At 35.9% G+C, this 24333-nt stretch overlaps 3 protein-coding genes across 4 annotated transcripts in view; all 3 read right to left on the bottom strand.

Moving 5' to 3' along the window:
* LOC134846964 (elongation factor Tu, mitochondrial-like) overlaps positions 1 to 24333 on the bottom strand; it is a 448088-nt gene that overhangs the window by 203266 nt on the left and 220489 nt on the right. The window lies entirely within an intron of this gene.
* Positions 10848 to 12808, bottom strand: LOC134847048 (uncharacterized). Its single transcript, XM_063864524.1, has 3 exons — positions 12398 to 12808; positions 11789 to 11992; positions 10848 to 11312 (listed from the first exon to the last, which is right to left on the bottom strand). Exons 1-3 carry the CDS (start codon positions 12740 to 12742, stop codon positions 10920 to 10922), a joined length of 942 nt encoding a protein of 313 aa, XP_063720594.1. The 5' UTR covers positions 12743 to 12808; the 3' UTR covers positions 10848 to 10919.
* On the bottom strand, positions 17568 to 24264 carry LOC134846986 (endoplasmic reticulum-Golgi intermediate compartment protein 3-like). The gene is made up of 6 exons (XM_063864463.1): positions 23882 to 24264; positions 23510 to 23622; positions 21352 to 21666; positions 20925 to 21056; positions 20382 to 20618; positions 17568 to 18240 (listed from the first exon to the last, which is right to left on the bottom strand). The coding sequence occupies exons 1-6, from the start codon at positions 24094 to 24096 to the stop codon at positions 18110 to 18112; spliced, it is 1143 nt and encodes a 380-aa protein (XP_063720533.1). The 5' UTR covers positions 24097 to 24264; the 3' UTR covers positions 17568 to 18109.

The raw sequence follows: 24333 nt of genomic DNA, 5'->3' as shown, positions 1-24333 counted from the left end.
GATAATATCTTGTTTCCGAGTTAAGAGGAAAACTGTATTACTTCGGATCAAATTTCACTATCATTATAGTTTTTACTGCATTAGGAAGATCAGTGGAAAAAATCATCATTCCAAAATACATAATATCCTTATGCTTTACAAGGCACTGTCTTATTTTTTCAAAACTAATAAAAAAATCAAAAATTGTATCAGGCTTTTTAATAATTTTTATTTTTGCAAGACATTTTCTCAGAATTTAGCTGCAAATATCATCATGCTGATTAATTTTTACTTAGTATGTCAGAGGTTTTAGCAGGTTAAAGTTTTAGTCTACGCACTCAAAAAAACAAAAAAAATCCAAAATTGATGAAGAGAAAATATTTTTTGAAGAGAAAATAAAAGAAAATAATGAATTTTTGTGAAAAGATGAAAAGATTGAGAGAAAATTTAATGGTAAGTTTCGTTGCTATTTGATGAGGCAATGTTGCTTGCATGATTTCACGACGACATAATCAGTACATCATCCTTTACGGCCAAGATGATAACTTTTTGAACTAAAAATCTAATCAAATTTATATTGATTTAGGGTTCATAAATAAGGTCAAAACACCATACATTTTTTGAACAGAAAAGTTATTAAAGCCAGTAATGTTTACCAGTCTGATTTAGTTGTTTTTGTTTTCAGACCCGCTTTGGCTCTTGTTTCCATCCAGAATTAGTCTTTTTTTTCAACTCCGGAGAAAGGTTTGCAAAGTAGCGCTCAAATTTTGCTTGGTTAATCATATTCAAGTAGTTTCTTTTGAACGGATTAGCATTCACTGCCGGTTGATTTATTTGCTGACGACCATTTTCATAAGCATTACTTACGTTTCAAAAGACACACTTCTGTAAGGAATGTATATTATCTGAATTTTTTTCGGTAATTAGCATCTTTTTACGGAACTAAGCATCTTTTTTGCTGTCTTTTGGATCATAGCATAACTCCGACACAGTACAATTTTTGGTTGAAGCCACCAACTTAAGCTCATCTGCGTATTTTTTAAGGTAATTTCAATTGGTGACAACCGCTCCATGATATAATTTGTTTTCATTGATGTGGTTTATTCAATTTGTTCCGACATCAACTTTCGAGCTTTAAATACAGCATCTCCATCATGACAATTTTTAAATTATATAAAAAGAGAGGGCATAATACCATGAAGCAAATCACCCTGAAAGAGCAAAGTATGATACGCAGTAAGTTATTTTCTTCAATATCAAAATCTTAATAGTTTTGAAGAACGAACTTTTCCTGTTGTCGTCAAAATGGGGGTTACTCACAATCCCAGTCCTTACTGTTGTACTTCTTCTGTTCATGTAATCTTTCATTAAAGATAGAGATAATGATGTCTCCGCTTTCTTGTCTGTAGAAGAAGCAAGCGTGGCCATAGTTTCAATTGAATGTCAATGTATGATATGTTAGTCAGATGTTAAAGAAGAGGCCCGTCTCTGATGTCCTAGAAGTAAGAAGGCAGTCTTTTTTTTCTCTGTGTGAGTTAACAGACCAAAATGAAGAGAACCAATTATAATTCAAGTACTTTTTGGTCATCAGAATTAACTGTAAGAACTCCTCTCGCGGGAAAGCGAAGTGCGCGAAATTTTTGTCATGAATTCAAAACTTTGTATTCATATGTTCGGAAAAAATCGGCGATAGAGCCATTCAGTTTTGAACAATTTAAAGTGCATTGATTGGTTTAAATTTTTTCGGTCCTTTGCACTTGAAAAAATCCTTAAATTATTCTAACAAAGCTAATATAATTATTTGTTTTTGAGTCAATCTAAAAACAAATCGACAATCATCATATAAAAAGCATGTTTTGAAACGTTTGTATTGCATATTGCTTGCAAGCATGTATCATACTTAAAAAGCAGTTAGAAAGGAATTTGCCACCAGTTCACAAACAATTTTCTAAAAATAAGACTTGTTAGTTTTTGGAGACAGCAAATGAACGAACTTTTTTTGAGATAACCGTTGATGTTTAAGTTTTGGAAGAAAGAAATAATAAAACACAAAAAAGTCGCAAGACAAACCCATATCAAAAACAATTTGATTTTTGAAAAAAGGACACAACCAAAGTAACATAAGAAAGACCAAAATAAAACCAACATAAAACGTTATCACAAAACAGGACCTCTCAAAGAAACAGCATGAAATCATACTCCCACTCCTGGCCTAACCCACCAGAGAGGACGTCCTGAGCATGCTCTATAGCCGTCCTAACCCACCGCGCTACATCCACGCTTTGTGACCACACTTCTATTTTTAATAAGAGATACTCAAGGGTGAGTAACTCTTCAAAATAACCGAACTAAAACAAAACGCTTTTGTGAAAACAACTAACTAAATTCATGATTAAAAAACCGAACTAACATAATTTTATAAAATGTAAATTATACTTTGCAATATATATACATACACAACAATAAAGGCGAACATCCAAAGACTAGATGATCCCATCACACTCGCACAAAAGAATGGCTAAACACAACCGACATGCCGTCCACAATCACGACTCAAAGGATTTAGAGTACGACTTGACTTCGCAGAAAAGGACTTCATTGAACTAGACCAATGGCCACCTCGATGTTCAAGTATACGTACAGATCCGAGTTACAAGGCATCCCTTCCACACACGATCTTCACGCCATTCCCAGACGAGGTTGCACACAAAACAAGTTCTCTACATAATACAGAAAAACCCGTCATAGCAAACCATTTTGAAATCGGATTGATTTCATTGGGGATCACAGTCGTTGTCGAATGACGACATAACAATTTCCTGTCCTTAATTCCAGCGTCCTGGAACTTCCTTAACCAAGAGGAACCGGACAAGAAAATGATGTTCACCAAATACCAACGTTCATCATCCATCCTTCAAATTGCAGAAAGATAATTCCAAAAAACTCTGTAAAACCCGGATGGGTGGAACCTGATCTAAACTACATTTTATAATTGGATATTTTACCACTGTAAATATTTAATATTAACCAATCATAATCCATCTAACTAAGAACTCACTTATTTGTAAGTGCTGGAATTACTTGTAATTTCAGCACCAGAGAGATTTGAATTTAATTTAGAAATTAGTTGCCTCTCCGAGAGAACTTCAGCTGCCGCAATAAGCCAGTATACTCTAGATCTATTGAGCCTAGCAGAGACTAGTTAAACACCCTGAGACTAGTAGATATAAGAGTAAGATTAGGATCGGTATTAGACTAAGAAGTTGCACGAATCTATCCGGCCGAAAATAAGATAGCGTGACGAGCAGACGGTGTACCCTATCCGAAATTACTCTATGAGTTACACCCTAAATATTAACTCATCTGACTTTATTGATATGTTTTTTTAAGGAACGGGTTGTCAAAAACGCGTTGAACCTCTCGTGAACTGAAAGCGTCGGAGGAGTCAACTATTCCTTTGAAGCCTATCAAAGCCACTAAGCCTAGATAAGTCCGGATTTGCCAGAGAATGTTTATTTGACAATCGCGTTCATAGATAGATTATCAAAAATTTCATTTGGGTCTGTTTAACCCTAAGCTACACCAAATTCCTAGAGACATGAAGGCATTTTGGAATATATCAGCCTAGTTATATATAGTTTCACGAGGCTAAACTGTGCACTGGATAGGCGCACAATTTTGTGTCTGTATGTTCCTGGATTCCAAAGACCAATCTTACACATGTTCCAAAATGGGCTCTTTTTCCTCCCCCCCACCTGACACGAGCAGCAATTTCATGGTCTAACGAGTGGTCTTACAAGGTTGCTTATGAAGACTAAACATGTTTGCTATGGCCTAATTAGTCTGCATGTCAATTTTCACGACAATCGGATAATGTGAACAGTAATTTTAATTAGAAAAAATTGCAGGCGGGGGCGGAAGGGACAAAGAGCCCCAAAATGTAAGTGGATTCCACTTACAAGATTTACATGGACTCCGCGTGCATATACTTGTAACTTAAATTTTGTCGGCATATTTGTTTTGTTGCGGATTCCACAACAAGCGAAAATAACTAGTTGTTCTGGATTCCGCAACTGTAAGTGGATTCCGCAAATGTAAGTGGAATCCGCAAAATTTATAGGCGGAATCCTCAAACTGTAAAAGAATTCAGAAATTTGTTTATTACTGAACTTGAATACGCACTTCCGGAATTTAAAAGCAAGGACTTAACCAATGTCCGCGAAATCCACGAAAAAGTCTTAAAACATTGGTAAACTAAATCGATGGATGTCACACTTAAGTACTTTATATGGAAGCAGTTTTTGGGATCATAGTTTTGGAAACACAACACCAAATAAATTCAATGGGTTAATTCGGTAATTGGGTTAATTCATTGTGTTGACATATTGCGGAATTAGGTCAGTATTTGGGGTTCAGTAATTGAGATTCAGTATTTGTGATTTTAAATCTGAGATTCAGTTTTTGGGAGCGGGAATTCAAATAATTTTGTTCACAGGGAGTAAATGGTTATTTTAACTAATTTGAGTAAATTAACATTAGATAAAAATTACAAAAATTTGAATTACAGTGGAATGAAATTTTAAGTTCAAAAACACGAATATATAGTCCTGAAAATGTTGCCTTATCAAACTATTTTCTGTCTTCGCATTTTGGAAATATTTCAAAAGGGCTAAATTAAAACTTTTTTAATGGAATGGCTTGAAATGAACTGCAGGATAAGTTTTAATGAAAGAATTGAAATGGATAGCAGGAATTGAGATCGAAGTTAACCTTCGTAGGAAGTGAGATTTAAGCTGGGTATGTTTGACAGGAATTGAGATGAGATCGAAGTTGCGTATGTTTATCAGGAATTGAGATCGAAGTTGGGTAGCTTCGACAGGATTTGAGATCGAAGTTAGGTGTTTGACAGGAATTGAGATCGAACGCTTGGTGTTCCAACTGGTAGCTGATCAACGTAGTAATTAAAGGCTATAGTTTTAAACGCTACTACACATACATATATGTAAAGGGAATCCACAAACAAAATGCGGATTCAACTTACATTTTGCGGATTCCACTTACAATTTGCGGATTCCATTTACAGTTCGCGGATTCCGCTTACAGTTGCGGATTCCGCAACAGCTCAATTCAACTATACACATTATTTGTTAGTGGTTTCTACAAACTGTTCTGAATTTCGCAATTTTGGTTGCGGATTCCGCAAATTCGCCTATTCTTGTAACAATTTTGAACGGTACAGTGTTTTAGGTATTTGTTTGTGGAATCCAAAACAGCAAAGAAGATCAAAGAAATGAAGCAATGTTGCAGATTCCGCAACAAATCTGATATGAGCCTGTTGCGTAATCCGCTTAAAATGCACACAATGCACAGTCTGGCCTCGAAATGAGCATTGAGAAAATTTGCGGAAAAATTGAGAAAAGCAGTCTCGAGATAAGAACATACTTCGAGATGCAGTGTAAGATGTCACGTATCTGATATGAGACAAATTTGAAAAAAAAAACTAACAGAACATACATTTGAAAAAGTTTTCACGCTAACACACAATTTTTTTCGTGTTTGATTTGGTTGATTGTTTAGCCAAAAATATTGCACTAGTCTTTCAAATATTGCACAGGTGCTTTCAAATTTTCACTAGTTTTTCAAATATTCCACTAATGTTTCAAATGTACCATTGCTTTATCAAAAATAAATCGAAAGCATAATGAACGCGTGTTTTTATACAATTTTCTGTTGAAAACAACTTGGTTAATTTAATTTCTTTATAATTAAAACAATTAATATGAAAATGTATGGGATTGGGTTTTTTTTTCAAATTTTTTTAGACGCTTTGGAACTTTTTTTTCAAAAATTTAGTTTTCTCAAAAACTGTTCTGCCTATTTTCAAACAAGTGGTACCCATGGAAAGTCCGCCCACTGCCCAGTGCCTCTGCATAATCCCTTAGTCTCTTTTTAACTGACCCCACTTTCTACAGCCTTCAAAAAGTGTGCGGGGGATTTCTCAGCCAAAAATTATGATTTTTTTTGTATTTTCTCGAAAATAGCCTCCCGAATCTGAGATTTTGGTTTCTGTGTGAAGAACGGATTGTGGGAAGCTCCACTGCATAAACGCTTACGCCCAATTTTTTTACACAAAAATTAGACCCTCAGAAAAGTCATTCTCGATATTTTTCTACGTTTTTTGAAACTTCTCGACTTCTCTCGAAATCTACCCAGCCAAATCTAATGAGCATTGTTTTAAGCATCTTTCAACCCAAAATGTTCTTTTAATCACTTCAATTTTAAAGAAAACAAAAGTAATTGATGAAATAAACAGATTTTGAAGTCATTATTTTGGTATTTAGTTTTCTTTGCTATAGGTCTGTTTTTGAAATAACCCTAGTCCTTCTGCATTAATACAAAAAATTCAACAATTACTATACATGTATTTCCAGTTTTAGCTGGCCTCTAGTATAAAAATCAGAATGTAGTCAAAAACGAATGTAGTTACACTTAACTGAACTTTTGCAATTAGAGGTCAAAGTCGAAAGCCGAACAGTTTTATTGAAGCTCGAATTACCATACATCTGAGTTACAAGTCTAAGTATTATTGAGTGCATTCTGACGTTGCATCGCTCTACTTTCGTATAGATTGGAGCCAACTAGTGTGAGAACTAGGCACGAGTACCGAGATTAACTTCTAACTGCTCGAGCGATTTTTTGATTAAGAATTTGAAAATGAGACAAAAATTACCGCAAAGAATGCAATATTTTGCCGACGGATGCTCTGGTTGAAAAAATAGTTCATTCGCCTGCTAGTTTTACTAAACTAACTAGCAACTTGAATACGTGTGGTTAATTTGAGAGAAATGCAAGTTGAAGTGTGTACTCGTTTTTCAAACTAATTGTACGTTGCCAAAGAACGCTTATTTAATCAAAACAAGTCACCCCTCCCTCATACTACATTGAACAACACTTGCACTTGCAACTACAATGTAAATTGCTTACAGCACGACCAAAATCCGTGAAATTGCAAGGAATCCAACAATCTTAGAGCTAACGCCATTTGAGCCGAAAGAAAAACGAAATTTTATACTTTTTTAAATACCTGTTTGATTAAAACAGGTATCATGAAAATTTATTGAATTGGGTTGTTTTTGAGACGCTTAGGGAATTTTTTTCTTTTTTTTTCAAAATTCGTTGACCGATTTTCGAAAATGTGGTACCCATGGAAAGTCCGCCCACTCCCCTGTGTGTATGCATAATGCCCTAGTCTCTTTTACCTTACCCCATTTCTACAACCTTCGAAAAAAAGTATGGGGTGAAGGGAAATTTTTAGCCAACGTTTTTTTTACAATTTCTGGAAAGCTACCCTCACAAATCTGAGATTTTGGGTTCAACGGATAGAACAGGGGATTCAACGGGTAGAACAGGTTGGCATAAGCGATGACGCCCAAATTTTTTGCACAAAAATTTATGGCCCTCAGAAAAGTCAAATTTTATGACCACCGGAAAAGTGAAACTTTCTCGAAAACTACCCTCCTAAATCTGAGACTTAGGTTTCAATGTGTAGAACGGGTTGTGGAAAGCTGCCCTTTTTAAGCGGTTAATAAAAAATTATGACCCTCGGAAAAGTCGAATTTTTGACTGTTTTTTTTGAAACTTTTCTCGAAAACTACCCCCCCGAATCTTAGTTTCTGTGAGAGGAACAGGTTGTGGGAAGCCCCACTGTATAAACACTTGCGCCCAATTTTTTTTACACAAAAGTTATGACCCTAAGAAAAGTCAAATTCTTGATTTTTTAACCTTTTTATGAAATTTTTTCTCACGAAAACTACCCACCCATATCTAATGAGCAACTTTTTAAGCATCTGTCAACGCAACAAGTTTTGTAATCACTTCAATTTTTAAGAAAACTGAAGTAATTGATGAAATAAACAGATTTCGCTACAAACCAGCGAAAAGCAAAATTACAAACTTAATAAGTTTACAAATTACAGACCCAAATCAAAACTCATTCAGTTACAATAGAAATTATTTACCGCCCAGCAAAATTCGGTAACAAGGCAACTAAACCGACCAAGCATAAGCAGACACACAAAAGGTTGACAATTTTTTGAAACAGAAAATTTCTCTCTTGAATAAAAAGCTCTGGCCTTTTCTAAAAAAAAGTTCGAGCACAGGACCTTTACCAGCTCAGGCGTAGTATTTTTCTGAAAGACCATTTGTGCCTGAAAAGCTAATACAGTTTGATTGTGATGTAAGCCAATCTATCATATGTTTTTCTGTAAATACTTTGTAAAACAAGAAAATTCCGTGATGCGGCAACTAAGCCGACAAAACCTAATCAGACTAACGATAGTCCAAAAAGTTTTTTGAAACGGAATATTTTGTCTTCAAAAACCTCAGACATTACTTCTTAAAAGAAAAGTCAGTAGTAACAGTAGACCGGTAGAATTTAGATTTGCACGTGAATGAAGTCTAACGATTCAATTGATTTTGTTAAGCAAGTTGTTAACCCGAAAAAATCTATATTCCAGTTTGATAGCGCTTGCTTATCGCAAGCGTAATTAACGGAATATCAACTGTTTCGATCCTATATTTTAACACAGAGGCGAACCTGGCTTTGCAAACACTAGCCAGAACACAAAAAAGCAGCATTATAAACTGAAATAAAATAGAAATAAGCCTCGAATCAATAAAACTTTGCTACGTTTAGGCTTCGAGCCCGCTAACTCGAGAATTGGAGTCTCAAGCTCTGCCCTCTCGGCCGCGAATGCTGAAAAATCGCCAAACACTAACTACAAATAAAACAGCTGCATATTGTAATAAATTGCCAATGCGATGCAGAAAGTGGCCCCAAATACCAACAGACACAATTTTTCAAGTAATAATTTGGAATATAACAAACTGAAGGCATCCATACTAACTGCCATCTTATAAATTGGAAAGCATAAAGCCACATCATTATGAAAAAATTATGCATTTTAAAAAAAATTGCGAGATAATTCGAGCAAGAAAATTCTGAAATCGAGTTTTCATGATTGTGATGTTGTTTGAAACAAATAGCCTTTTTCGGTTCATTTGATGAATTAGAAATGCATTGACTGTGTTAAATTGTTACTATTCGAATGTTAAAGCACATGCTATCAAAAAGTCGTAAAGGTACAACCAAAAGTGGCACCAATATTTGCGACTTAGGTTAGAAAAACAGCATAGTCGTACTATAACACTAACGCTCACTAACATCTTATTCGTAGCAACCACTTAAAATCATAAATTGCAATTAGCTTTTATTAAAAACGAATTTGTCTAAATTATATAAACTTTAGTTTAAGACCAGTTTATCTCCTTGTTTTTCATAACTGAGCTGTTGCTATGTTGGTCGAGATTATCTGATTTGAGCATTGCGTTGTATGTTGTGTTTTTCTTTGCACTCCTTATGTATCTTGGCCAGCTGTTTGCAATGGACCAGACCCTCCAGGTTACTTTCACCCACACCTGAACAACCCAGCGTCTCTTCAATAAATCTTGAATGAATGTATCAGAGACTTAAAACAACTGAAATATTTACGGTTTCAACAACTTGAGGTTTAATTTGAAAAGCAAATTTCGAACAATACCATCAAATCTTGTCAAAGGGGACTAGAACTGTTACTACTTTTATTGGTCACGAAGTCACAGTTACCATCAATAACCATCACAGCCAGAAAAAGGGTAGTTTTTGACGAGCCGTACTCGGTAAAATAATGCTGAGTCTCTTTATGTTGTGAAAAGGTCAAGAAAATCAATTTATGCGTCCAACTTCCAGAAAAAAGCAGTAGTTCTTACAGACGATATAGTCGTCCATCTGTTGCTTGCACGGGTATCGCAGCCATTCTGGGTTAGTCCTACAGTTCTTTGTGACTTTCAGATTTGCAAACTCACTCTCATTGATCACACTCATTCTCAATCGCGCAACACAGAACAAGAGACCAAAAGGTTATCTGAAAAGCCATTACTCAACTACCATGAGAGAAGCTCGATAAATTTTGATAGATCCTCTGCAAATCACAGAAACCACAACTTGTAATTTTATGCCTATAAAGAGACACTACCTAGAGATGACAGAATTTTAATAATATATTCTAATATGTCTATTTCGTGGACAACAGGTCAAGTGTTATAGTTCATTTATAGACGTCCCATTGGTAGTCGGTCAAATCAACAGATTGATATCTATCAATAAAGACAATCAGTCATTAATGTGTTTCTTCCATTATTTAAACCTTTTTTCCATTATTTAGTTCAAATCGCCCTCGTATCGATACAGTCACTTCCGATTAGTTAATATGTTCGCGGTTTAGATTAAACCATGGGTGGCCTTGCACTGTTTGCATGTTGCTGAAGAAGCCGCCCCCTTGCCTCGACTCTTGTACAGCTCCTCCTGTCTTGTTCTGGGTTGGATTCACAGCAGTGCTGGCTGGGCGAGCTACAAATAAAATACAAATTATCTGTATTAAAACTATATTTATTACTCGAAGACAAAAAAACTAATTTTTGTCAACATGTGCAAGGAAAAGAGAACTACCTTCCATATAATTTATGAAGACAAGAATTTTACCAGCAGGTAATGTGGAAGCTGGCTTGGAGGGTGCTCCACCCCCAAACATTGGTCTCCTTCCCCCTCCTCCTCCACCTGATCGTCTGCCCATTTGTTTCACACTCGAATTAAAAATTTACTCGAATATCAATGCAATTAGGCACTTTCGTCTAGCAAACAATCACTTCAATACAATTTCAATCAACGGTCTGAAAAAAAATCAATTCATCTTTCAGATTGATTCAAAATATTTTCTCAATGTCAACTCTTTTATAAGTCCGGCTCGACGCCAGATTTATTACTACACGCGCTCTTTAATTTCAATTAATTAATCAACGATATAATTGCTTCAATCAAAAAATGTTCGCAGTCCCCATTTTTATCACGTATCCTGTCCGTAATTAGTTTTATCCTTGGCGTCGGCCTGGATCTGTATCTTAGCTCTCTTGGTACTGGTATTTTCCCCTTCAATATATGATTGCCCTTCCTTTGTATCTGTCTTTAAGTGAGTCGCAACAATTTCTTCTGCGGTCTTTTGCCCCTCTAAGCTGCATGTTTGCTGGTCAATCTTTTCGGAAATCTCTTTCTCTGTTTTTGTAACATCTGCTGCTCCCGTATCTACATTGAAATCCTCATTGTAGTCATCGTAGCTCTCTGTGCTCATAGTGTGAGTGGTAGCTAGGGTATTTGAAACAAGACAGAATGCCGCCACTGTAATTCTCTCTTCAACAGCCAAGAAATTATATGTCGCCAGAGCAGTCTCAGTTCTCTGTACCTAATATACAAACTAAATGGTTACCACAACATTTTTTAGAGCATAGCAAGCCAAACACATGGCAAGCCAAGGAGTTGAACGGGTGACACATATCTTTAAAACGTTTATATAGAGACGAGAGACTAACGTCAAAGCTCTGAAAAGTTAGCAAACTTGGTGCACAATCAGGAATGGATTATGGGGGAGGGCGGCCGACCAACCTTATAATTTTTATGAAGCCGTCTTCAGCGCCAATATATACTGTTTTTCGAAGGGAAGCGCGCGCCGAAAAACGCAAAAACTACCAAAAAATTTTAGTAATTAGTAATCTCGGAAAATTAGTTTTGTCGATCTAAAAAAGTCGACAAAATGTAGAAAATCCTAGATCCGCCCCTGTACACAATCGCAGTGCAGCTGTGCTTTTAAAGTTATATTCAATTTTGTTCTATCTGCTAGCATTAAATATCAGGATTTTCAATCTTTCAAGGCCCACTCACCTCAACTGAGATGTTTGCATTCTTCAGTAACTCTCTGCAGTCTTGACGGAGTGGCACAATGTGGTCTCCAGTTCCCAACACTAAGATGTCTGGCTTAGGATGCAGCAAAGTGAATATCCGGAGGGAGGCTGGGGTGATGTGGGTGGGGTCTGACACCCGCCAGTGAAGAATTGACTGGGGCAGAAGAATCATAGGACCCAACACCTACATCACAACACACGAGAATTATAATCTCTAGTAAACTGAAAAATATGCCAAAAGATTTTAAATACTCTGATTTCGAAACGGCTGTAACGTGCTGTTGATATGGAACTCAAACGGAACTCACGAGATTCAATTTTTGATACTCCAGTTAAGTCAAGACGAGTTATCCACAAGGGAAAAGACCAACATGCGAGCGCTTAGCTTATCACAAAGTACAGATCATGACGTAAGTCTTTCTGTAAGTGTTTTGTTTTGCCGGTAGGTCCAAATTTTTCATTCTATCGTTTTCAGATTTGTGCAAAACAAGCCACAATACAAAAATGATTTTAAAAAATCCATTTCAACAGGGACACAGAAAACAGCAAATGAGTGAGGTTGGAATAGTTGGTTATAATATGTGGTCACCTGGCTGTCGAGATTGAGTGTGAAGCCCTTGTGTGAGAAGGAGGTCACCAGAGTGGAGGGGGAGGGTCTACCCTGTGCGTTTGGCTTGTGGAGGAACGTGATGTGACTCTTCTCGTACAGCTCATCCTCCTGATACGCAAGTTTACTCAAACATCTCGTCGTTGTATTTGTATTCCCCGTTCCAGTGGCATCAAGCACCCGGCTAATATTATTAAGCCTAGATTTTACAGGGGCAACATCAGTCAATGAATAAGACAGCTTTGCAGATCCGACTCTGCGAAGGCAACCACTGCAGTACATACATGTTCTCCTCAACATGATACGACCTGGACCGTCAAACAACATCTCTCAACTCAAGTTGAGTCTATCAATCTTTTACGAATAGTGCATCTGCTTCAAATCGAAATAACAACATCTGAAAAATTATACAAATACCAATGGCAAAAAATACAATCAACGCTGCGCTTCGAATATGCAAGACAAAAATAACAAATAACGGAAAAATGAAACCTTGACAGTTGATTTGAATACAAAACCAATAGTCAGTTGGCGAAACGTTAATGAACTCAGTAAACCAAAATCAAAAACAGATTCTTTCAAATTTCAGCTTTCGAGTTAAATCGAAAAAATAATTCATTTCAAGGCTCTTGGAATTGTAAATTTTTTTATGATAGCCAACTTTTTAAACATAGCCAACAGAAAGTTGGAAAAACTCTAAGAACTCCGGGAAACCAAAAAAATGATGCAAGTTTTAACGCTTAGTCAACACTAAAACAATACTGCGAATTAAGCTCTCCATTTACGAAAGAGAAAATGAAGCAAAAGAACTGGACTGACTTTCTTCAATACATGGGGAGGAACTTTGTATTCGGCATTTTTTTGTTTTTCACGAGAATTCAGGTACCACAAATACTTATAGGACTGGGTTGAGTGATATATCATATTAAAGTCCGTTCAGTCGTCATTCGAAACACATTACAAAATTTCCAAAAAAAGTGTGGAGAAAAATCGATTTGAAACGTTTGGTTTTTCGTCTAAACTCGACCAAATAAAGTGATGATAACTTGTTAAATCGGTCGTTCAAGGTTAAAAAACAATTGATTTTCCACGAAAATTTTAATTGAAAATCTTGTTACATAAAAAAAAACAATTTTGTTTTGAAAATTTTTTCATTTTTTTTGTTTATTTTTTGAAGACAACTGTTTTCGCGTATGCCTAAACTTTTTACGCTTCTATATAGTTTAAATATCACACCACGTACGAAAAAAAGACACTAATCTAGAATTTAATAATTTGAAGAACTTTTTTTGTAGTTTTTACGAATATGTTCGGAACATTCTGTGCAACTTGCACAACAACCTACATCCTTGTTATTTTTAGGTTTTCTAGCGGAAAAAAAATTGCGAATTGATCCAGTGTTTTTAAACTTAGTAAGTTTGGTGGAAAAAACGTCAATCATAAAAAAGGCTGAAATAGCGTTAACCTGATGTATTTCAAAAAATCATCTTGCTAACGCTCTTTCAATTACAAGAACCCTTTTTGATTGACACCTTTTCCATTAAACCAACCCAGTTTGCGAGAACTGGATGAATAGTTTTTTATTCCTCCGGGAACCCAAAATTTAAAATCCATTTTCGGACAAGTATAGCCGGTTACTGTGCAATTAGCACAGAATGTTCCGACCACACTCTTAAAAAATACAAAAATGTTTTCTTCAATTGTTGTCGTTTTTTCTGAATGTTGTGATAAAAAAATGTGAACAAAATAATAGAATTTAGGCATATTTGAGAGTCATAGTGAAAAAGGTCACTTAGAAAACAGTTTGAAGAAAAATGATTAAAAAAAAAGGAAAAAAAATAATGCGGAAATTTTTTTTTGCGGAATTTTTTTTTGAAATTTCACGCTTTTGATTCACAAAATTGCGCTAATAAACTCCAAAAACTACCTTTACTTGAGTAAAACTAAGTTTTCTCCTCTTCAATAAAGCTTAAATAAGCTAGTGCAAGTACCAACTACCTTACTAATTAGCTCGAACTTAGAGCAAAAATTTCAAACCAGTTTTTCTCGACACAGTGAAAACTTTTGAAATGTTTTAATGTCGTTCGAATCACGACTAAAAAGAGTTTAATATGATATATCACTCAACCCTGTCCGATGATTAATTGTGGTAACTGATTTTGCGCGGAAAACAAAAAGTTGAAAAAACTAAAACACCCGAATACAAAGTTCCTCCCCATTTTCAATGGTCGGAACAATAAGTAATTGACGTTTTTTAAACTCGCATATTTCAATCATATAATTTAAATCCAATTTTGAAGTTAAATACGTATCATCCACAAAATTTTTGAGTCCAACCGCCATAAAGATATGATCGTGAACAAGCTTTAAGAGCGCAAATATTTTTTTTACAATTTTTTTTCAAGTCTTTAATAAATACAGTTAATTACAACCAAAAAATTACAAATCACTTATTTCATCGACAACCAATTAATAACGTCAGCTAGCGTAACAAGAGCCGCAGGACGATGTGCAAGTAAAATAGACAGTTAAGTTGCATTGCAGAATCAAGAAAGCAAAGAAATTTTTAAGTTTTTTTTATCATAACATGCTTCCTAAAAATGATTATAAAATAAAATAGAAAAATAATCCTCTAGGTGTAGTCTTATTATCATCCGCTCTGTGCTAAATTTGAGTCTGAGTAATCGAAAATATATCTGAAAATGAGAAAACTTTGTTTTGTCAGAATCCGAATCGTGACAAGACTGATTCGATATCACTATTTATCACTTAGAGCTTGTAGAAACCGCATGGGTTAAATACGTTAAGCATTGATTTATTCCCACTATTTTAGTGACTCGAGCAGTACTCATGCACATTATTGTCGTTAACCTGCGCAACAAAAAATTATCAATTTTTTTTAAAAATCGAATTAAAGCGTTGAAGACAAATTAGCATTCACACAATCGCTGACTACAAGTTCCGAGTCTTGCCAATGCACTAAGCGGATGACTAATTTAATGATTGAGGAATCGGATGAGAGACCGCAAATTTTTCAACCAACCAGAATCCGTTTAAGTTTCTATTCGCTGAATTGTTTTTGCGCAAAACCGAAATCAATCCTCCACCACTAATCGAAACTAGTTCATGCAAAAGTTGACTCGTTTTGTATAACAAGAGTTGCTGATATACGTACACTAGGGATAAACCATTTGTTGGAACTTTAAAGTTCATTGCATTATCAACCTTCGAATTATCTTTAAATGAGGCAGACACTAAATTAACTACTACTAAATAATCTAGAACAAATAGTGTTTTTTATTTCAGCTCCGTGACCACACAAAATTTTATAAAATTAGGTATCCACGTGGTGAATATCCAATACACTATTTTACACCATTATTCAGGGGCGGATCTAGTAGGATTTTCTCGAGGGGGGAGGCGAATTATCAAAAAAAAATTTGACGACCTTTTTTTTAAGGTCGACCAAATCAGTGATGACCAGATTATAGTATTCTATTATAGTCTATAATAGCGTATGGCTATCATAATGCGCTATATTGACACGTCTGTTCTATTAATAGAATTACTATAATAGAACGCTATTAATCACAGCTATTGCCGAGCGCTGATCAAAGTAGCTAATATTTCATTGGCTGACGACTTGAAATCTCATCTTTTAGCTTACACTGTGTAAGTTACACATAAAATAACATTCTTTGCATATCCTTTTATCTGCAATATCTTTTAGCTTACACTGTGTAAGTTACACATAAAGAATTATAGAATTTTGAGGATTATATTCTGTAATCGACATTAATAGGGTCATCACTGGACCAAATTGATTTTCCAAGCTCTCCTAAAGCACTAAAAGACGCTGTTTTGGCCAAATTTGGTGCGCCGCAGGAAAATTTTTGAAAAAACGGGTCAAAAAAGCAGTTTTTGGGCACTTTTTAGAAAACTTCGACCAAAAAATTGGGTTTTTTCGGCGCGCGCTCCCCCTCAAAGTTAGTATATATTGGCGCCGAAGGCGTTTTTAGAAAAATTTTAGGGTCGGTCGGCCGAAAATGGATTTCTAAAAAGTACGAAAGGGTGATTCTTTGGGTCAGCAGGTGGTCGAACTTTATGGATGGTAAGCAAAAGAGTCGGACGCGGATACCATTTTCCAGAAGGAGCATTTCAGAAAAATTGACGCAATATTCAGAAATTTTTTTTGCTTCTAAAGTTCGGCAATTGTCTTCGATCATTTTTTCAAATGAGATAATCCTTTCTAGTTCTGGTTTATTCCCAAATGTACGCTGACTTTTTTCACTCAACTTCATCCGTTAAGCTAAAATCAATCTCAGAAGCCTGGTATGAGTAACTTCACAGGCAGTTAGTTCAATTATCTACACCAATAACACTTCAAAAACCAAGGTTTGATAAAAAGTTAACTGTTCTATTTCATATTTCAATTACAGTCTGGTTGAAGCCGCGCCAGAAAACTTACATTCAGCTCATACGTGTCAGTCATTTCGATAATGTACCACCTATTTATTTCCTGTTAACGTGGCAATGTGTGTTAGAGAGTCAAGTTTTGTCGGGACAAAGTTTGAAACATCCAGGGGGATATAAAAGAGGGTCAGTCAATGATGTTCGGATACTTTTCCGTATTTTTCGTGTATTTCTTCCTCCAGGTGGTTTAGTTTGATGTAGTACCACACAGCTCCTCCGAAGAAGACTGCCACCATAGGATACATGATTGAGGGGGGCACTGGGTCCTTAGGCATGGCGCCTGAAGCTAGCCTCTTGCTCAACACTAAGCCTGTACCATTTCTACTCCTACATGCAGTAGATACCACGTTACGCGAAATTCGAGACAACATTTCTTTGATCTGAAGAAAGCAGAGTTAGAAACGGTTGAAAAATTGCCCGATAGAAAGCAAAACTTGAACCGCCGTTTAATTCTAAACGAATCAATGAGTATAGGTATGCAATTGTAGCTGTTTCCAGTGCCTGTACTACCTGATCTTGCCAGCTTAAAAAATGTTCGGAATTCAAATCGGGCTAACAGAGCTCATATACTTAATGATTACCACACTAAACATACCGAACTCTGATTTTATACTATTAGGCACTTCTTGACTTTAAAAGTTGCCGAAAAATGGGTAACAATACAATATTTGACACCATTATTTATTTTCCAGAGCGAAAACGATATAACCGCCAAAGTCAAAACATCGAACTGTAAACGGTACATTAATAAAGAATTCATAATTGCTTTGAAATACATTTACATTTTGTGGACATGAAAAAAACTATTAAAATATGTACAACAAAAACATAATGACTGCATTTGAAAGGAGAGGAGATACGAAAACTATCAACGATCAAAAACATACAACCAATGAACCGAGAACATAACAGATAATATCGAATCAAATCTTCAGAGGTAAACAAAACGACACTAATTGCAATACTATAGCACCCAGGTTTTTCCTTGCAACGTTGTGGCTTCGATCGTCATCCACCTCTCACAGGACCTCAATAACAATCAATCGCCAACAAATGAGCAGCAGTTTTTAGCCTCGTTCTGTTCTTTTTTCTCCATTTTCAAAGAAAACATCATCCAAGTGGAGTAAAAATAGTTTATGACGTGATCGCAAATTTTCAATTTGATTGTATTTGTTCTAGCTTCTATTTTAGGAGAGCGTGACTGAATTTTGTTTCGATTCTCTACTGTGCGTACTTTCCAATCTCTAGTTTTTTGGACACAACTCGACTGGTGTTGAAGATGAATGCGTCTAACAGACTGGCCACTGTGAATACTCCTCCCACAATTGAACACAGAGCAGTCAGTAGATGACCTACAACAAACATCAGTACGTTTCAATCAAACATGGTCATTCAGAGAAACGAATACATCAGGTTATAACTGTTTGAATTTCAACAACAATTCATGACACTTTACGATTGACACCTATTGCATACAATTAACTCAAGCTAAGAAAACTGGATAGGTCAATAAATAACGTTTTTATTCTGCTGGTAAAATTAAATCCACGGTCGAAACTAAAAGTCAATCTCGCTTTTTAACTCTTAACAGATGATTTTGAATTGAAGACAAAGTGCATATATACTTAAGTGCATTCATAACTCTATTAACATTTATGGAATACACTTATTTAGTTATTAATTGTTATTTAGAGACTTTTCTGCTGAAAAAAAAACCAAAGCAACAGACAGTTGGAAAAAAGTCAAAGAAACTAAACAGAAAATATACTTGTTTTTCGAAAAACCTCAACTTTCGAATTTCAAAGAAAAAAATACATGTTCTTAAAGCTCTTTGAACTTTAACAACAATTTATGACTGACACTTTCAATAAAATTAACCCTATTTGAGAAAGCTGGAAACATGAAAATTAATTTCTCTTGTCAAAACTAGAAATCAATCATGCTTTCAATAGAAATCGATCATGTTTTCAAAAAATCAGAAATCGATCATTTTATCATCAAGAAACCTTTTAACAATGGAAATTAAATGAACTTAAAAAGAACAAAAAACCGCGAAGAAAAGTCAGCGTGAACAAATCTTTCTTTGACCAAAACGAAAAAAAAAATCATCAAGACCTATTTAATGGAAAATATCTTCGTTTAATGAATCATTTTACAGACAGGCGAAGCAGAGCTTCGCATTACTTGCGATAAGAAAGTAAATGACAGAAAAAAAACATCGCGAAAGCTGCAAAAAAACTGCGGCCTCGTAATTCTTTCCAAAAAAGTGAAAAGACGGTTTATTCTTAATAATTCAAGCCCTTCGGACGAGTTCACCACGTAAAAATTCGCTCGAATATTCCATTTTATCAGAAGAGACAAAGCTGCATTTCACAAACACAAGCAGAAAATGGCTAAAGGGAGCTTTGAAATTGCAAGAAAACGCTAAAAAAAAAGATAAATAAGCTATGAAAAAATAGCCCGCCCCTTAGGAGATCCTACACTCCGACGAACAAATTTCAGTTCTAATATCAAGTCGATTGCACCAAGTGCTCTTGCTGTCTTCCATACACCATTCACAACTCGCAGAAAAAACACATGGGCAGTACAAAAATACCAATATTGAGCTATTTTTATTGAGCACTAAATTCTGAGAAATCGAAGAAACCGAAAAAAAAACGGATTGACTTTTTTCATTATTTTTCAACTTACAACTCCGAAGAAAATACATCACGTTTAAGCTCTTCCAATTCCAAGAACCTTTCATGATACAGTTTTTTGATAAAACTAAATCGATTACAGAAAACTAGGTGTTTTTTACCAGTAGAAACCTGAGAATTGAAATTCACTTTCAAACCTAAAAGCCCATCACATTTTTGCGCCGTTTCCGCTTTCTTAAGTAGAGAGCGTAATTTGCCTTACGATTGGCATTGAAATGAACTGAAAAAAAATTCAAAAGTCAAACCGCTAAAGATTAAACTTGAGCATGACAATTTAAGTCGAACAAAAAAAAGAAACGACCAAAACACCCATTTGTGTTCATTGACACTTAATCAAGTCTGGACAAAATTTTATAGACAACTAAAAAAGGAAGCTAAATCAAGAGCACATATAGAATAGAGCATTACCTGAATTAAATGAGGTTGAAAAAGACGTCCTTATTTCCCTGCATTGAAACTACTGTACTTAATTGACCGAAGTCATAAAACACTGAATTGGCTGAAGCGCAACTTTCATGATATGAACAAGTAAAAAACCACGAAAATTGAACTCCATGAAAAAGAAAAAATCTGACAAACCGTTAGTATATATTAAGTATCAGATCATTAATAAATCTTCAAAACTCATACAAACAAAATAGAAAAATAAGTGAATAAATGTGTGAAAGTTTTGTCAAGAAACTGTGTGGACATATTTCTTTAAAAAAATCACGAGTTGAATAAGTGAAAGATCACTTCGTTCAGTAATAACTCTTGCGGGGTAATGGATTTTTTTTCAAGATACTTTCACATACCAAAGCTGCGCGGAGTCTCCTTGAGACGCACCATGATGGGGGAGAACTCGTACTGGAAGAATGTACCCGGGAGACCGTTGGCCAGTGCCTTGAAGTTGATCTGGGACTGATGTCGGGTGACAGAGTACTGGTGTGTGGAGAGGGAGGAGCCATTCACTGAGATGTAGGTGGTCGGCACTAGCTTCACATAATAGGTGTGCATCAGGTTCGTCTCTTTAGAGATCTCCTCTGTCCCATCTACACAACACAAGCATGGTTGCTAGTAAATCATACTAGTTACTGAGTCATTAACTCGTATGGAGAATCAAAGCATTGCATTTTTCATGCTTTTTCCGGTAGAATTGTTTGGCCAGCAAAATGATAAAGCCCGACCAGTTTTTTCTTAAACTAAATTATGTCATCTATCTGTCATATCTGATCATGTCAAATTATGTCATCTATCTGATCAAAAAATAGTTTAAGCAACTAATTTACAAGTTTGTTAAGCACTATTTGTGCTTGATCTGCATTTTTTCAATAGCCACTACTAGTACTTGAACTTACCTAGTGGGTTCTGCATCTGTGGATACACTTCCCCGAAGGAGAGCGAGTGGATGATGTGAGTGGAGTTGAACTCTCTGTTCGCTATCTTCTGGAAGTCGTGCACATGGCTGTGTGACTGCTCGTAACTAGCACCTAATTCACACCACAAGATATATCAAAACATTGTCAGAGATCTTTTCCAATCAATAACTTTCCGCTATAACTGGTTTCAATTATACTGGCTTGATAACACAGACTGAAATAAATTGCGTAAATCAAAACGGCCATTTACAAAAAAAATCATAATTTTACGAATGAATCATAATGATTTTATAGCGCTGCTCGAAATTCCTTTGAAAACAGTAACAAATAACCAACATTTCTCTGAAAGAGACTAAGCATTTACTGAATTAAAAAGTGCGATCTAATTTGAGCGAAATTCAGTTACCAGGTGTGATGTGAAAGTTTCCGCTAATTTTGCTGACACGTAGCACTCCCGCGAGACGACATCCCTCGTCTGGAATGACTTGGGGTTTCTCTTTTGTACACTGGCTAATACCCGAGTAGTCTCGCAGTGCCCAGCCTTTGGCAAAATAAGCTTTCTTGATATCGTCGCACGTATTGCAGCATTTATAAGACTCAGATTCGGCGCCGTAGCAACTACCACAAGCCGGCACCGCTACTTCATTCTCTTTCTTTTCATCAGGCGCTGCAGTACTTTTGAGGCGAACTGGCTCCTTTGCTTTCTCTCTTCCAGACAGATCTAAGAACGTATTTTAATTTATAACTCTTCATCTTTCGAACCCTTTTGTGATATGATTTCCTCTAGAAGCCGATGAACACTAAAACTTTTGCGATACAATACAAAAAAGCCACCGAGTCGAAAAAAAAATCGAAAACGTACAAAAAACTAGATCTATAAAAATGAAAAAAAGCTAGTTTTGAAAAAAATGGCCAAGACAATAGATAAAAAAAAATAAAATCGAACGAAAAACTACCCACTGTTAACAGAGCCGAAAATACCTCAGCAGAAACCCCTCCAGCAGAAAAATCCAAGAACACTTAAAAACTAATAAAAAAAATCCCTCCCCCTCAAAAGAAACGCACGCACACAAAAACGTTTTTCGCTCAACAAACGACGCAATATGAAGCCACTGCGCCAATATAATAAGCCGCAACCTGTTAACTTAGAAAACGAAAAGGAAAAAATGAAGATTTAACAAATAGAGTTGATAAAATTACAACCAATTTAAGAAACCAATTTCGTCACAGAGGCGAAGCTGCAACTTCGCAAACACGCGCGAAAAAATAGCAAAATTCGGAAGCTTTAAAATGCACAAAAACTCAAAACTTTGCATACAACTTTTTGCATTGAACCAAATTGCATATAAATTATGCATTTCAAAAATCTCGTGAAGTATATCGACTGTTGTATAAAACAAATATCTTCTTTTCGGTTTAACTGATGAAATAAAAAGCATGAACTGTGTTAGCTTATTAGTAATCAAATATCAACGCACTTGTAAATATACTGCTAATGCAGCCTTCAAACTCAAAAGTGCCACCGAAAGTGACATTTTTAATTGCGACGTAGGTTGGAAAAAAGTAGCATCGTACTATTAAACTACGCTACGCACGTGTAAAAAGAGAGGAAAATTAACATGCGATCATGCTCAAAATTTGTCTTTTGCAGTATTTCTAACAGGGCCGACCAGGAGAAGGGTACTGTGAAGGGCACGGTGCAACACACTTACTATTGCAAAAGTAACACATAGACGAAGCGGAGCTTCGCAACACTGGCGATACAGCACAAAGACAGCGTTGTAAATTAGCAGGCAGAAAATGAGACGGAGGCAACTATGTAGCGAATGATCTTCATTTTGATGAAAATATGCCAAGAAAAACCATCAATCACTGCCGTTAAAGAACAACAATCACTGCCGTTAATGTGGCAATTAAGCTAACACTGCTTGGCTTAATTCGCCAATCGAGCCGAACACAAAATGATGTCATGAAAATTTTGAGCTATAATTTTTACGCCCCATTTTTTGAAACACAAAAGCATAAACCGAACCCATTCAAGTAAAAAAAGCTAGTTATACAAAATCGAAGTTGGTAAACATACAAGCTACAGTACGACTTTCACTTATAGTTAGAATTGGTTAAACAAGATGAACATTTCCCAAAAAAATAATTTCCACAGTAGCCTAGGTCCGGTCGGGACTCGGTCCCACGACCTTATCTTCCAAAGGCGCGTGCTTTTCCTGTGAACCAAATGGGAAGAGGCCTGAAAAATGTCGAGGTTGCATAATAAATCCTGGTATACAAAAACACATAATTGAAAAGAAAACAAGGTCCGGTCGGGTCTGATACCCAGACCTCAAAGTACAAAGGCAACCGCGTTACCTCTAGCCCAAGTAAGAAGGGGTCTAGAAGTTGCTTAGGCGCACTAAATAAGCAACTTCACAGTTTCTTAGATGTGTAAGAAAAATTGTTTACGGGAAAAAAGTCTAGTTCCCGATTACAAGTCACTTGCTCTCGCAAGTGAAATAATTCAATGGAATTAAAAAAGCCTGATGAATGACAAATAAAGTAAAAAGACATACCGAGACTGGTTTTGAATATTTCGTGGTTTATGTCGAAGTGCTGTTCCCCACTGACGTCTACTGCATCCACTGTCAACATCTGACACGCCATTCGTGGAAACGTCACATTGAACCTAAATCACACAGACCCATCTGACATATACAGCTGCTAAGCCTACATCGAGCCTTTATACAAAAAAGAAGAACCATTTTTTTGCTGAGTACTCTTGTCTGAAACTGATTTTAACAACACGCCGATTTTATCAACTTTTCTGCGAGCAACACATGACCATCAATTGATTTGAAATTTTCGTCAATTAAAAATCGGTATACATAGCATTTCAGTATTGCTATCAATATATTCTGTTCACTTGTTTGTCAAGGTGGCCATACCTAATTTGAAGTCTGGCATCTTTGTTCACATCCACACTTAGCTCTGGCATGAGGTCCACTCGGAAGTAGAAGTGCAGCTCTAGCATGAACAGAAACAGCATCAGCATACAACTCACTGCAGTCACCACTCCGCCACTGATGGTCTTGATTCTAAAGTCCTCCAAGGTCTTCGGGTAGGCATCTAGCAGACGCAGGTTGTCCAGAACCCTCTCCATTCGTAATCACTCTTCTCCTTGCAGAGGTATAAACTATCAGAGCAAATGTTCCCTTTATATGTCAACGTTAAACAGACTACTATGGCCTCAAAAACTATCACATGTCAGTAATGGAGAGCTCTATTGATAATATTTAACAGACTAAATCTGAAAAGGCACATATTATACCCATAACTAATCATAGAAAAAACTAATAAATTTAGTTTTCAATAAATGGCTGATAAAAAAAGGATCACA

The sequence above is a fragment of the Symsagittifera roscoffensis genome, chromosome 1 (genome assembly GCF_963678635.1).
Source record: "Symsagittifera roscoffensis chromosome 1, txSymRosc1.1, whole genome shotgun sequence".
Taxonomy (NCBI): Eukaryota; Metazoa; Xenacoelomorpha; order Acoela; family Convolutidae; genus Symsagittifera; species Symsagittifera roscoffensis.
The sequence above is the reverse complement of the archived record's forward strand: the minus strand, read 5'-3'. Positions and strand labels throughout refer to the sequence as shown.

Coding starts and splice junctions, on each gene's coding strand:
- LOC134847048 (XM_063864524.1), bottom strand. CDS start 12,742: ATGTTGTTTGACGGTCCAGGTCGTATCATGTTGAGGAGAACATGTATG. Junction 11,993..12,397: donor CACTCAATCTCGACAGCCAG/GTGACCACATAT, acceptor GTTGTGATGTAG/GTGTTGGGTCCTATGATTCT. Junction 11,313..11,788: donor ATGCAAACATCTCAGTTGAG/GTGAGTGGGCCT, acceptor TTTGTATATTAG/GTACAGAGAACTGAGACTGC.
- LOC134846986 (XM_063864463.1), bottom strand. CDS start 24,096: ATGGAGAGGGTTCTGGACAACCTGCGTCTGCTAGATGCCTACCCGAAG. Junction 23,623..23,881: donor GATGCCAGACTTCAAATTAG/GTATGGCCACCT, acceptor TGTGTGATTTAG/GTTCAATGTGACGTTTCCAC. Junction 21,057..21,351: donor AAACTTTCACATCACACCTG/GTAACTGAATTT, acceptor GGTGTGAATTAG/GTGCTAGTTACGAGCAGTCA.